At 45.3% G+C, this 15,818-nt stretch overlaps 1 protein-coding gene across 1 annotated transcript in view; it reads left to right on the top strand.

Annotated features, from left to right (window-relative positions):
* Positions 1 to 11,841, top strand: part of LOC146796565 (uncharacterized) — a 36,580-nt gene extending 24,739 nt beyond the window's left edge. Inside the window, exons 3-4 of the mRNA XM_085631349.1 lie at positions 5,420 to 6,096; positions 11,542 to 11,841. Of these exons, the coding sequence (XP_085487475.1) occupies positions 5,420 to 6,096; positions 11,542 to 11,841 (977 nt within the window). The remainder of the gene's footprint in view (positions 1 to 5,419; positions 6,097 to 11,541) is intronic.
* The last annotated feature ends 3,977 nt before the right edge of the window (positions 11,842 to 15,818 follow it).

Raw genomic sequence — 15,818 nt, 5'->3', positions numbered from 1 at the left:
GCAGGCACGGTCCCTATTGTAGGGTATTAAGTTCCGACCAACGGTCGGACGGGCTCTATGAACCTGTCGGAAGCATCAGTCGGTCCCTGCACCCCTGCCTCCGACTGTCTGCATCATAATGCAGCATTCGGACCGCGGAACCAGATTTTGGTCGGACCGCAACCGACTGCCTGTCAGTTGTGATCTGACCGACATCGTAATGAGGGTTAATTATTCACAAATAATTAACAATAAAATAATAATAAGAACTTAGAAAACTCAAACTAATAAAACATTACAAAAAAACAATTAGGTACTGCATACAAAAATGATAATTAAAGCATTAATAATTACTTCAATAGCTTTAACAAAGAAAAGAAAATAATGTTCTTACCTGCCATATTATGTTCCACTATAGTGTAGACATCACAATGTTATTGTAACACTTAGAAAGATCAACAATGCTTTTGAAATTATATTTAGGTGAAACACCATTTCTGACAATTGTCAATGGTAGTCCCTGATGGAAAGGTTCAGGGAAGCAGAAGAACCTGTACCAGCGGCAAGCAAATTAATCTCATTTCCACCAGAAAGGTGAAAGGAATAGGATCTTGTTTCTGCACCAAGGATGACAAATGCCAAAATCATCTGGCAGCGGTATATCACAAGAGTGGAATCCAAGAAATGTGAGAAAATCAAATTGCACATTGCAAGGTCTTCTCCAACTAGGCACCAATTTGTAATGATGTGATGCAAATATTGATAGATGAAATTTGTAAAGAAGAGCAAGTTTAACCATAAATTACAATGCCTACACATAGAGCATCCAATTACAAGAAGCAGCAAAATTAAACTGAAGACATTTTGGAACCTTGCGACCATGGCACAAAAGGGGTGCATGGAACAATATAGGACTGAGAGCACAATGGGCATTACGATGACTTCATTGAGCAACTAAAATACCAGAAACAATTACTGGAGAACTGAGTTATTTTTTAAATGTAGGCAGGTTGGATTACAGCACTGCCTGGATCTTCAAGGCAACACAGTGGTCAGCTAGGCCTGCGGAGGAAGCTGGGCTTGGACAATGGAAGAAGGACTAGATTCAGTCCAATATGGTTTGATGGGCTCAGGTAGGTTGATATCTTCATTACAGAAGGTTAGGAAAGTTGGATAAATCCTCATCTTAGGAAGAGAATCCAGGCGTGAACTCAGTTGTGGTGCTGGGTGTCCCTCTGGATCAGCTGGAGTACAGCCAGTCACTCATATAAACTAGACACACATAAAACCCTTAGGGAGGGTCTTTCTCTCTCTTCTGTTCTTACTGGCCAACGAGAGAGGAGGAGAACTGATTTCATCTGCTGCAGGAACTTTGTGGTCCAGCAACGTCCACAGTGAGCCACTCAGCCACTGACCTGGTAGTATCAGTGGTTAAACCCTCGAGATGAAGCTCCTCAGAGAAGCATACTTCCCCATCCCTCACATTTCGTCATCAATATATACCACAAGATTTGCCACTAGCTGGTGTGCCCATGTATATCACTTCCTGAGAACATGAACGTTGGCTCACCACTACCTTAACCATGAAAAAAGTGAAAGTGTTCTGCTTCACTAACTAATTCATTCTACTAGCATTAGCATTACTGTGCCATGCTTCCATGTACATGTTGGTGCTATTTCTTATCAAGACCAATTTTCCAAATAAATGACCAAGTCTAGAAGAACTGAAAAGTCATAGTTGTTGGTTATCACTTTTTCTCTGTTTTTTATATGGAAGACTACAATGGAAAATGTATATTTTCCGCTGAAAAATTAGACTGCAAAACCTACCTGGTGAAGCATAGAATATAGGCTATTATATCTATACTGAGCTCCTTAATATCTGGAATCTGTTCTACATTTCTGTTATAGCCCACAGCTGATCCCATAAATAAATTCCATCCAGAAAAATTCAAAATTGTACAAAATTGTGTTATTTCCCTCTATCTAAAGGATTATATAAGAAGCCACATCCTATCAAAATTAATTCTTTCAAACAAACATTTGGCTTGGCATCAGGAAATACCTCAATTGCACACTAACAATGTAATAAATATAGCCTGCTATCTTTGCCAGTGCAGAATGGAAACATCTGAGTACTCACATCGAACATGTATGCATAATGCTACAAGCGACCACCTAAAACACTGGTAGGCGAGCACCTTAGATCTAAAAGAAGAGGTACCAACACTGCAGTAAGGTAGGTGTAAGTCCAATATTGATAAACCAGCATTTTGTGGAGGCAGCAACTGTTTGAAGAGTGACTTTGATCGTATAACTTTTATTAGCTTGGTTTCTATCTAGCTTAGGTTGTATTGCGATAGCACCGCCTGTGAAGATGACAACCTTGTCACTTTTTAATGCCAGATTCCCTGGAGAACTCTTGCCTCTTTTTTTAACTTTTTTTTTTTTTTTTAAATCTCTTTATTAACAGTTTCATTTAATGCAAGCAGGGAACAACAAATGTATAACTAATACACAAAGGACAAAGAATACAACATATCTTAACAGAAGAAATGCAATATTATTAGCAAAATAAAGGACTCCCAGACACATAATAAATAAAATTATATCTTAATGCGTATTCTCATTAATCCAATTCTCTTGAAACGCCTAAATTTGTTCACCCATCATTCTCTTTTTTCTGCCTTTAGCTCTATATATGGCCCTTTCCAAATTATAATTGGCTAATAGGCGTGATCTCCAAAAAAAAAAGGAAGGGGGGGTCTTGATTCACCCAGGCTTGCGTAATACATGCCCTCCAAGTTGCCATAGAAATAAAAAGAAAATTTGTCTGACGTTTTTTAACTTTGTAGAGCAAACACATTTCATGTTGCTTGTGTGGAAGGTTGCTGTGAGATTTGTAACATGACAGGTGCTCACATGGCAGCCTCCCCATAACCAGTAAAGACCCTGATTACAGAAACAAGACCTCTCCTTGGAGAATGAAAAGGAGACTAAAAAGTGAAACAAGCAGGAGTCGTAATGCAATGTCTTATCATTATTAATCTTTCTTGAAAGGTGTTAGACACAGAGTTAAGAGTAGCAGGCGATGTAACTGGTGATATGCTTCTTACCGTTGAATGTTCTGCAAATTTGCAAAAAGGTTTTCAATTACTTAAGAAGTAGAGAGAGATTATGACAGGTGAGGATTTGTGGCAATTTTCCAAAAGGCAGCGAAGCACTGTACAAGGTCAAAGGCAAAGCTAAAGTAAACAAAAGTAAAAGGTTTTGCTAGCTTTAGCTCCTGAGGCACAGCCGGGAGCAGGGACAAACAGTTAATTTTATTTTACTTCTAACAACTACTGTGAATTGTTTTTAAAATCGCCGATTCTGTTGCTCCCTCGCCACTCAGCTGATTGCTTGCTGACGTGGACAAGGTCTTCCAGCTGCCGCGACGTGATTGGCCTGTTGCCAGGACACGCCCACTAGCGAAGCCACGCCCCCTTTCACACAAAACGCGCGCTGACCACGAGCGCAGCGTTTTGCTAGCTTTAGCTCCTGAGGCACAGCCGGGAGCAGGGACAAACAGTTAATTTTATTTTACTTCTAACAACTACTGTGAATTGTTTTTAAAATCGCCGATTCTGTTGCTCCCTCGCCACTCAGCTGATTGCTTGCTGACGTGGACAAGGTCTTCCAGCTGCCGCGACGTGATTGGCCTGTTGCCAGGACACGCCCACTAGCGAAGCCACGCCCCCTTTCACACAAAACGCGCGCTGACCACGAGCGCAGCGTTTTGCTAGCTTTAGCTCCTGAGGCACAGCCGGGAGCAGGGACAAACAGTTAATTTTATTTTACTTCTAACAACTACTGTGAATTGTTTTTAAAATCGCCGATTCTGTTGCTCCCTCGCCACTCAGCTGATTGCTTGCTGACGTGGACAAGGTCTTCCAGCTGCCGCGACGTGATTGGCCTGTTGCCAGGACACGCCCACTAGCGAAGCCACGCCCCCTTTCACACAAAACGCGCGCTGACCACGAGCGCAGCGTTTTGCTAGCTTTAGCTCCTGAGGCACAGCCGGGAGCAGGGACAAACAGTTAATTTTATTTTACTTCTAACAACTACTGTGAATTGTTTTTAAAATCGCCGATTCTGTTGCTCCCTCGCCACTCAGCTGATTGCTTGCTGACGTGGACAAGGTCTTCCAGCTGCCGCGACGTGATTGGCCTGTTGCCAGGACACGCCCACTAGCGAAGCCACGCCCCCTTTCACACAAAACGCGCGCTGACCACGAGCGCAGCGTTTTGCTAGCTTTAGCTCCTGAGGCACAGCCGGGAGCAGGGACAAACAGTTAATTTTATTTTACTTCTAACAACTACTGTGAATTGTTTTTAAAATCGCCGATTCTGTTGCTCCCTCGCCACTCAGCTGATTGCTTGCTGACGTGGACAAGGTCTTCCAGCTGCCGCGACGTGATTGGCCTGTTGCCAGGACACGCCCACTAGCGAAGCCACGCCCCCTTTCACACAAAACGCGCGCTGACCACGAGCGCAGCGTTTTGCTAGCTTTAGCTCCTGAGGCACAGCCGGGAGCAGGGACAAACAGTTAATTTTATTTTACTTCTAACAACTACTGTGAATTGTTTTTAAAATCGCCGATTCTGTTGCTCCCTCGCCACTCAGCTGATTGCTTGCTGACGTGGACAAGGTCTTCCAGCTGCCGCGACGTGATTGGCCTGTTGCCAGGACACGCCCACTAGCGAAGCCACGCCCCCTTTCACACAAAACGCGCGCTGACCACGAGCGCAGCGTTTTGCTAGCTTTAGCTCCTGAGGCACAGCCGGGAGCAGGGACAAACAGTTAATTTTATTTTACTTCTAACAACTACTGTGAATTGTTTTTAAAATCGCCGATTCTGTTGCTCCCTCGCCACTCAGCTGATTGCTTGCTGACGTGGACAAGGTCTTCCAGCTGCCGCGACGTGATTGGCCTGTTGCCAGGACACGCCCACTAGCGAAGCCACGCCCCCTTTAACCCCTCCCCTCCTCCGCCACATAGCATGAGCCCCCACCGGAAGCGCAGCGGACGAGCGCAGCGGGCGCGACGAGTGCGCGCCGAAGGCGCGCCTAAGGCAAGCCCGTCTGCGCCCGTCCGCGCACGACCGGGCCTAGGGCCAGACAATATGCCTGTCCCAGCCGCCTTTAAGGTAAGCTATTCCCGCAGAGAGCTCCTCAGCCTTAGACCCACTAAAAACAGCTCATGTCTGGCACTACACGACCCCACTGTCCCTTTTCGCCGCTGTGACAAATGCAAACCAGGCAACCTCTCTCTTCCAAAACCCCCCGCCCCTCCCCCTGTCCTTAAAATCTCGACCCTTAACTGCAGATCACTTCCCAAACATGCCCTGCTTATCAACCATCTTATTGTCGACCTTAATTTGGACATACTTTTCCTCACAGAAACCTGGATTACGGAGCATTCCAACGCTGACGTCGTCCTAGCTCTCCCCCCGGGCTTCCTCATCATGTCTCAACCCCGTCCCCTAGGTAGAGGAGGTGGATTAGCCATTATCCACAGGGACCACTTTATCTGTCGATCCAAAGACTGCGCGATCCAAGACTCAGAGAGCTGCCTCTTCACGATTCAGCTGTCTTCGACGAACTCCCTGTCAGGCCTTCTAGTGTATCGGCCGCCCGGCCACTTTGGCCCCTTCACAGCCGCCCTCCTGGAAACCGTTTCCTCCGCGGCACACCTGACACCTAACTTCCTTATAACAGGCGACCTTAACATCCATCTCGAGGATCCCCTTGACACTGGGGCAACCGACTTTATTGACGACCTAGCGGCCTTGGGTCTGCTTCTCGCCAACTCTGAACCAACTCACACGAAAGGGCACCTTCTCGACCCGGTGTTTTCCAACATCCCTTCCCTCCTTTTCATCAACTCCCAACCCCTCCCGTGGACGGACCACTTTCTAGTCACGACCCATCTCCCTGGAGCTTTCAAAAAGCCTCAAAAACCCCCCACCTTCACCAGAGATAGAGCGTGGGCCAGACTCTCGGTGGAGGATTGGTCCACAGCCCTGGACGCTTCGACTCCCAGTCTTTCTGAGGACCCCTCCACCGCCGACTCCCAAGTCAGAGACTGGATATCCTCCACTCTCGATAATTTTATCCCCATAAAAAATCGGGAGATCAAAAACAGGATAAAAGGCCAGGCCCCCTGGTATACTCCTGACCTTAGGGATCTACGCAAAGAGTGCAAAAAGGCCGAGAGGCAGTGGAGAAAGGACTGGCTCCACAGTAACAAAGACCTCTACAATAGTGCAGTTAGACGCTACAAATCAGCTCTCAAACTTGCTAAGGCAGGATTCTATGACAACAGAATACAAAACGCCACCAATTCCACAAAAGAAGCGTACCTGATTGTCAAAGAACTCCTCAACATTCCATCAGCACCTACCGTTTCCCATGCCCCCCCAGACAGAAGTAATGACTTTGCCTCCTTCTTCGACTCTAAAATCTCGCGAATATTGGACTCTCTCCCCAGTATCACCCCCCACATCTCCACTGATACTGAGGTCTGTATCAACAGCCCGCGGCTGTCCTCCTTTAGAGCAACCTCCCTCATTGAGGTCTCCGCCACGTTAGCCAAAATGAAAAGCGGCTCCCCTCTTGACCCAGCCCCGGCCAGACTATTAAAAGCTGCCGTCCACAGCATAGCTTCCACCATCAGGGATCTCATTAACATCTCCTTGCGCCAAGGCACAGTGCCGCCCAATTGGAAAAATGCGGTTGTCAAAGCCCTGCTAAAGAAACCCCATCTGAATCCTGACGATATGTCTAACTATAGACCCATATCACTCCTTCCCTGCATCAGCAAGATGGCGGAGAAACTAGTTAATTCCCAACTCTCCCAATTCCTTGAGACCAACAAAATCCTGCGCCCATCTCAAACTGGCTTTAGGCCCGGCCAGGGCACGGACACAGCCCTCCTCCCCGTCATTGAGGAATCAAGGCGCATTCTGGATTCAGGAGGATCAGTGGCAGTGATCCTCCTGGACCTCAGTGCCGCCTTTGACACGGTGGATCACCGTGTCCTTCTACATCGCCTGGCCAGGGCAGGAATTGTGGGCTCAGCACACGCCTGGATTAACTCCTTCCTATCAGGCCGTTCATTTCAGGTGTGGGACGGCAACTCTCGCTCAGACCCCCTTCCACTCACATGTGGAGTCCCGCAGGGGTCCTCGCTTAGTCCCACCCTGTTTAATGTCTACATGGCCCCTCTGGAAGACGTCGTGACCCCCTATGGGATCAAAATTGTCAACTACGCTGACGACACCCAACTTGTCGTCTCCCTCTCCCAGCTGGACAAACACCCAGACAGCCTGCGGAACTGCCTCCAAGACATCTATTCCTGGATGTGCGAATCTTCCCTAAAATTGAACGGTTCTAAAACCGAAATCATGCTCTTGGGCAACAAATGGTCATCAATCCCCACCTCGGTGTGGCCGGACACCTTTGGTGAGATACCCACTCCAAAGTCAGAAGTCAAAACGCTAGGCGTTTGGCTGGAACCAAGCCTCACCATGAAGACCCAGGCAACCAAGACCGCTGGATCATGCTTTGGTCTTCTGCGGTCAACCCGTAAAATTCTTCCTCTCCTTCCTCCTATATCCAGGAAACTGCTGGTTCAAGGGCTCATCCTAGCCAGACTCGACTACAGCAACGCCGTCTACCTCGGTGCACCGGAGTTTACCTTAGCCAAACTCCAACGGGCACAAAACGCTGCGGCACGGGTTATAATGGACCTCCCCCCCAGAGCCTCTGCCAAATCAGCCCTCAAGGCCCTGCACTGGCTCCCTGTCCGCCAACGAGTTGAGTTTAAGGCAATGTGCACCAGTCACAAACTCATCAATGGTGCCGGCCCTGCCGCCCTGAAAGACCTTGTCGCCCCCTACAAAGCCCCTAGGGCACTGCGCTCGGACGACGAGCATTTGGCCATCGTCCCTAAATTTAAGAAGGCTCGGACCGGTGGCCGTCGCTTTTCGGTCAAAGCCTCCTCAGGCTGGAACGCACTGCCTCGCCATTTGCGTCTGGAACCCTGCCACGCTCTCTTCCGGAAAAAACTAAAAACTTTCCTATTCCCCAAATAATCATCCGGTCCCCCCTCCTCTTGGGTTATCATAGCTACATAGCGCGGGGATGCCTCCGGGTCACCAGGCGCTTTATAAATTTATAAATAAATAAATAATAAATTAAAGAGGTAGCTGGGTCCTGGAAGCAGTAGTGGACTGTTACTGTATCATGATGTAATGTTCCTTAAAAAGACTAATCTTCAGCACTTTTGTAAAATATAGTATGGTTGGGTAATCCTGGTGGTTTCAAGGATGTTGTTTCAGGTCAAGGCTGCATAGACTTAGAAGGCCTGTTGCCATGTTTATTTTTCTTTTTTTTGTACGTCCATTCCTCCTGCCTAATGGTGTTCCAGATGTGGTTGATCCTGGTTTAGAATTCTGCCTTGATGGGATTGAGCTTCAGGTAAGTGCTGAACTTCTAAGTGTGGGTGAGGTACTTACAGTGTTGGAAGCATTGGATGTCTAGAGTGGAGAAGTGTTTCAAGTAGTTATGTATTAACACCATATTGGCAAATGTTGATGCTATTAGCAGTGACCAGAGGTTGAAGATGATGGGGACCAGATGTAGCCTAGGCGAACAGTTCATGGGAGATAATTATCTCTTTAACCTGGAGATGCCCATGTGAAGAAACTGATATCAGTTGTAAAGGTAGAAGGAAATCCATTTAAAGGAATTGCCAGTGAATTCCATTGAAGATTTTAGGTTGTGGATGCAGATGGGATGGTCGATGTTGTAAAAGGCAGCTTAGAGGATTAGCAATATCAGGAGCAGAAGTAATCTTCATCTGTAAAACACATGGAGGCAGATTTACAAGCCCCTTGCGCCAAATTTACACCGCCGTTGTGTCACTTCTGTGACGCAGCGGCATCATAAACAAAGCAACACGATGCAACATATTTACAATGTGATGCATCTAGGGAGATGCATCATGTTGTAAAGCCCTACGCTACATTATACCTGCGTCAGGTATAATGTATGCATGGTGGGTGTTCCGTCGCAAGGAAGACTCGTAAAAGTGACTCTGTGAAATCTACAAGATTTCACTGAGTGACTTTTACGACGCCACTGCATCAAAACCTTGCGCCTGCTTGAAGCAGGCGTAAGGAGTGATGCAGCATGGTCAGAATAGGCATTCCTGACCATTGTGGAGTTGCGTCGTGCTTACGACACAACTCCAGCAATGCATTGCCTTACCGACAAAAGATGTGACACGCATCTGTCTGTCCTTGCGCCACTGTGCGCCGCATTGTAAGTGCACCGCATCCATGGTGGCGCAAGGCTATTTTTCCGTCACGCAAATGAACTGCCGCATCCCTGCAAATATGCAGAGATGCGCCAGTTCTTGTAAATCTGCTCCAAAATCTACAATTGTAAGGTAGCTTTCTCTGTGCTGTATCATGGACAGAACCCAGATTAGCAGTTGTGCAGGAGATGGCTGGTGCTGATGTGTCATTGGAGTTGAGCCTAATTTGTTTTCCCAAAAACCTCGCGATTGATTGGTTGGTGAATGATGGGCCAGAAGTTGACAAAGTCAATAAGGTCTAGTGTGGGTCTCTTCAGGAGGTTCGGGCCTGTCTTGAAAGCTTCTGGGAAGACACTTTGAGTGAGGGAGTTTTAATGATGGTGAGGTAGTGTGGCAAAGCTGTTCCAGAGAGAGCTTTGATGAGTTTAGTAGAGTGCCTATCTTGTTAATAACAGCACATGATCACTGTGACGAAGACATCATGTCGTGTTAGTTATTAATTAGTGTAAAAGTTCACAGGTTTAACAGTTCATTGCATTGTACTGCACCTGGAATTATTTCATTAGTGTAGCGCACTACAGAATTTAATAGAATCTCCAGTGCCTCTCCTAGTATTTGCATGCACACTACACACTAACCTCTTATATTATGCATACTTATTTGCAATTCTTAATCTTGTTTACAGATTGAATATGGTATATGATTTTTCTTATTCCTCCATTTAAAATGAGTGCACCATTTTACTAGATCAAATACTGCATACCAATTCAGGTGAAAATAGTAATGGTGGTGCTCCACTTTAACCTTTATCTAGACTCATATCTTTCCAGGAAGTGTACCGCAAAATCTTTGGGTCACACAACTATTAGGGGTTCGAGATATCACTCATGCCCTAGGATCATTTTTAATTTAAGTTGCGTGTTTTTTCAGGTTTTTCATCTAACTTTTCGAGCTCCTCTGGTTCGGGCTGGGCCGTGGGGAAAGAGCTTGAGACTGGGAATTGCCTTTACGCAGTCGCGGTCCGTGCAGGTAACAACGGTGGGGCAGTGGGGCTAGGAAAGGGGGGATTTTGAGGGACGATGCAGAGGGGAAATTAAATAAATAATTGATTTTCCCTTGGCATCGTCCCTCGAAATCCCCCCTTACCCGGCCCCACTGCCCCACCGCTGTTAGCTGCCCGGACCGCGGCTGCCTTTAGGAATGACCTGTAATAACTTTCCACAGTTACCTACTTTCAAATGTTAGGTCCAACCTATACTTAACAATAATATTCTGATCACACTGCTTTTGAAAAGCTCTTACCTTTCTAACTCTCTCTGTAAATGTTGAGATTATTGTGGTCCCTACTGGAAATGATCTATACTTAGTCATTTCAACCATCTTCATTGAAACTAGGGGAGTTCAACTAATTCTCCACAAATATCGCATGAGTATATTTACCAACCAAATTGTGCATACCACTTGCAAGATTCAGCATCTAAATTTCATAGGAGCTGTTAACAGCTACTCAGGACCTTTGAATTGTGCAAAATATATCAAATTGAAACAAACCACACATATGTCAGCCAAACTTAAAAACATATTTTCTAATTTAATAATCAATTGTAATCATCATATATGCCATCAGCTTTCTTACCAATCACTTAAAAGTCACTATAATCAAGTTTATGAGGCCAAAAAAAACTATATAGAATTGTCCAAATTTAAAAGTAAAGAGCTTTTTAAAATTATAAAAACCTTTACAAACCCGGCCTTGGAGATGAAGGCCGCTCTGGCCACCGCCGATTGGCTTGTAGTATTAGCAAATGTCTTCCATTAAAAGATAAGAACGATCCCACAAACTCTGAGGGCGAACTGCGCCATTGGTCAGCGAAATATTATTAGGTCCTTCTATGGAGCCCGTGTTAGGAGCCGCTCATCCGCTGCAGCAATCCCCGGCTGTCATTGGAAACCTCCCTAGCTAGCATCAAAGGCCTGAAGTCGGGCTCTCCCTCCGACCCTTGTCCAGTAAAAGTGCTAATGTCTATAGCACGGCAATTAATCCGGCAGTAAATAAAATTTGCAACACTTCATTAGAATCTGGACACATGCCATCTAGATGGAAGCAGGCAAAAATTCTGCCACTGCTTAAAAAACCGTCCGCTGACCCAAAAATTCCAGAAAGATACAGGCCATCTCCCTTTTCCATGCCTTCTCTAAGGTGTTGGAGAAATATGTGAACTCGGTGATTACTGACTATGTGGAAACCAACAGCCTTCTCCACAGTAGTCAGTCTGGGTTTAGAGCCAACTTTAGAACCGAGTCTGCCCTATTAGAAGTCTCCGAACATATAAGGGAGTGCCTGGATGGGCGAGGGAAAGCCATTCTGATCCTGTTAGACCTATCAGCGGCCTTCGATACCGTGCCCCATGTTAAACTTTTGGACAGGATCCAGGCTCTCGGCATCGGAGGCTCAGTTTTACAGTGGCTTGCCTCCTATTTGAAAGGCAGGGATCAGTAGATTTGGATTCCTCCTTTTGCAGCTGGAATCCCGGAAATGGACAAGGGAGTCCCTCAGGGCACCATTCTGAGCCCCACATTATTCAATCTCTATATGCTGTCCTGACGGACAAATATGGAGCAAAAATTATTTCATACGCTGACAATACTCAGCTCCTTTGTCCTGTGACAAAGGGAAGAGTTTTGAGTGATCCAAGATCAAAATTTGCCTCTCAAAAGTGTTTGCATGGCTAAGATCGAACCAGCTTAAATGCAATCCGGAAAAGTCGGAAATCATCTTTTTCGGCACTCAACCGCCAGAGGACTGGAGAGTCTGGTGGCCAGAAGATATGTCGCAACCTCTCGCTGCACAACAAAAGGTAAAGAATCTGGGCGTCCTGATAGATAATCGCTTATCTATGAAAGCCCAAGTCCAATCTGTGGTGGAAACGTGCTTTGGTCTCCTCAGGACAATGAGGAAATTTCTTCCACTCCTGACTTTGGACTACAGTAGATCTGTGGTCCAGGCACGGATTACTTCAAGATTGGACTATGTGAATATATTCTACCTCGGCCTTCCAGAATATCTTCTCAAGCGTCTGCAGGTGGCACAAAATGCCGCCACCAGAGCCATTCTCAGGCTTAAAGCTAGGACTCATATTTCCCCCAACCTCAGGACACTCCATTGGCTCCCGGTAAAGAATAGAATCAGATTTAAAGCTATGGTGCTATTCTTTAAAGCTTTGCATGGAAATGGGGCTAAGTACCTTTGCAGAAGTATTGCCCACTATGTTCCTTCCAGAACTCTCAGATCCTCCTCGATGAATCTAGCCACGGTCCCTAGAATTTCTCACATCCGGGCTGGGGGCCCCTCGTTTGGGTTCCTTGGTGCTCAGGCCTGGAATGCACTTCACGCTTCACTGAGAGCGGTGACAGATTTAGCCACTTTCAGGCAGCGTCTCAAAACTTTGCTTTTTAACCAATAAGTGTGAGTAATCTGCCCTCCCTCTCTGTTTTTCCCCTCTTCCCTTTTCTGCAATTGTAGTCGATAGGGGGGGTCTACTCCAGGAGCCGTTGATGCGCCGGGACACCCGTTTGAGTAGCTGTGCTCTATATAAATGCTTTCATTCATTCATTCATTCATTCATGTAGCGCAAATAAATAAAGCTTTACTGCATTAGGCTCTTACATTACTAATAAATAATCTCTATCACTACTATGGGGTTCTTCATATTGAAAAGGTCTATTATTGTGATGCTTAATTACTTGTCAAAATCAATTTATTAGAGAAGAAGTTCTTAATTGCCACAATTTCATTCGAAGGATCATAGTTAAAAGCAAACACATAAAATTCATCTAAATATTTATATGAGCGTGTGGTATGCCATCAGTTTTTTGCACTGCTCCGGGCAACTAAGAGCTCCATTGCTTTTGACCTACTATGCTGCTTAAAATAGATGATATGCTTTCTGTACGCTTGCCATCAACCAGCATCAATTAAGTGCAAAGAGGAAATAGGTTTAATTCTCCTGAAGTGTCCACTGGGCATATTATCAAGGGCCGGCGATAAATATCGCAAAGCGCGCTTGGCGCTTACATATATATCGCCGGCTATCTCTGGAATTTATCGCCCGATTAGCGCGTTATCAACAACACGCATCACTGAGGCGATTAAAATTACAGAGATAGTAGGGATATCGCCATTTTCCATGGTGGAAAATGGCGATATCCTAGATGATAGGGCCTGTGGTCTTGGCCACACAATCCACCCCCATGTTAGGTATGCCTTAGTTAGGAATTTAACAGACGTTAAATTCCTGCGTTAAGGCATACTTAACGTGATTTTAAACATCGCTAGCCTGGGTTAACGATATTTTCCCAAGGGAGTCTTGTCAGGTACGCCTCCTTTGCATCTCATTAGCGATGCGATGGGAGGCGTGCTGTCAAGGGGTGCTATTGCCAGTAAACTGTCGCTAACAGCTGTTAGCGACAATTTGCTGATAGGGCGATAAAAATATCGCCGCTTTAGCGGCAAAAAGTGCTAAAGCGGCGATATTGCCCTTGATGATATGCCCCCACATGTTTTACAAGCACAGTACGAGTTCTTGTTGAGCTCTAAGTTAAACGTGCACAACAAAAAAATGTGTTAATAACACAGAAACTAATGAAAGCAGTGTGCTGGTGAATACGTTATTACAAAGAAATGCCTCATGCATCTTTTGAGTGTACATTTTCAAAAACACTTGAATTGATGTCATTTTCATCTGCATAATTGGATGGAAAGGTAGGGTTTGATTTTCTCTGTTTCATTCAGCCCTGTATGGTTCCCAGTCGCCAAATGCTCTTGTTGGCTTTGTGTTCATGGAGTTTTTCAGAGGCAAACGGTTGATCACATTTTTTTTATGATTGGGAACGTATGTGCAGATGAAACCAATTCTGATGTTAATTTTTCACTGGCGATTTCATTAGACACATCATTTTCTATTGCTGGACCACTTTTGTAGTGTGGACGGGGTTTTATGTACACACATTGCTATGTTAGCATAAGCGTTTTAGAAACTAAACGCCATCTTGCCACTTTGCTGCTTTTGCACACAACACTACAGGTAGCTGTTATTACAAGTAAACCTGCTTGCTTGCTTTTTCTTCACATGATAATGGTCTGTTGTTTACATCCCTAGACGTGCACCGCGACCTTAGTCTGAACACTGTGTGCAGAAGCTGTCAAGGTCAAATAACAATGTATGCTGTTGAATTCAGGTTGATCGGCCCACGCTCTAGACACAACATGCACACAGCTGCAAATATCTGAAACTCGGGTGCCTTTAATATTTCATTTGCATGCATGATTCAGACACTTGGAGAAAACCTTTCCAGACACAGAGAGCAGAGCCGATCCTGTGATGTGATTCACCTAAGCTCATCTTTTAGGTATGGGGTTCCCCATTCAAAGCTAGAGACCTTCTATTAGTTTTATAAAAACTAGTTTACTAGCCAAGGGAGGGTGGTTCACAAAGTATTATAGGACTTGTTTTCCACTATCATTTTTATTATGATTTCTCCCTTCATTTTCTATGGTCTTGTAACAATGCTGATGGTTTTGTTTTTAATCATTTGCCTGCTTATATTAGCCAAAGTACTCATCTTAGAGCAAGTAGTTAAAATAAACATTTTAAACTTTTCCGTGTCTCTGATTACTCTTGTTGTGGACTGATATGAGAATAATAACGAAAAGGTGTTTCTGATTCCCACCATTCCTGAGAGTACTCTAAGTCGCTTGTTCTGGGTTGTCTAATCTTTGGTAGCTTCGAGAAAATACGGAGAACGAATGAGACTCTGATGCTAGTCGGATAGGGGTTCCGGGTACTGAGGTGAGTTTTTTGGTACACCTCAATTCACTGAGGTCCTGGTTTCCTGTGCATAGTTCTGTGCATGAGCAGAATCCCCACAACATGGCGCACCTAACGTTTTGGTCTTATGATTAAGACGCCTTAATAGTGCCTATATTTGTCCACAACACCATCACTCTTGTTTCCGGGAGTAATGGCTTAAACCTACCTAAATAGTTAATATGTAGGTTCTCTCAAGCTTGACAATTAAAAAGGTTTCAATTTAAATTCTACCCTTTTTTTGTGCTACAGTTTAATATAGATTGTTTTTCTTTTCTGTATCCTTATGGCTGGAGTCGCTATTGCAGCGCATAGTCGCGCACCTCTCCGGTGTCATTTGACGCAGTTCGGGGTGCCTGACGATGGGATGTCTATTATCTTTGTAGTGAGTGCCGATGCATCGTTTCCCTATGAGTTGTTTTACTCTTGGGTTTTTGGGTTTTGTTTTACTCTTTGCCGGAGGTGAATGCGGATAAGACGTTTCACACGTACACTTCTACGGCAGTCCCAGCTAATTAACGCCGTATAGGACGCAGGAAATTCCCATTTCTGTTTGTCAGCATCGTATTTGGTACAATAGCGCCCTCCCCCACACTGTTACACCGGTTCG

Source organism: Triturus cristatus, chromosome 10 (assembly GCF_964204655.1).
Source record: "Triturus cristatus chromosome 10, aTriCri1.1, whole genome shotgun sequence".
Taxonomy (NCBI): domain Eukaryota; kingdom Metazoa; phylum Chordata; class Amphibia; order Caudata; family Salamandridae; genus Triturus; species Triturus cristatus.
Note: the sequence above shows the minus strand (reverse complement) of the source record. Positions and strands in the feature narration are given on the sequence as shown.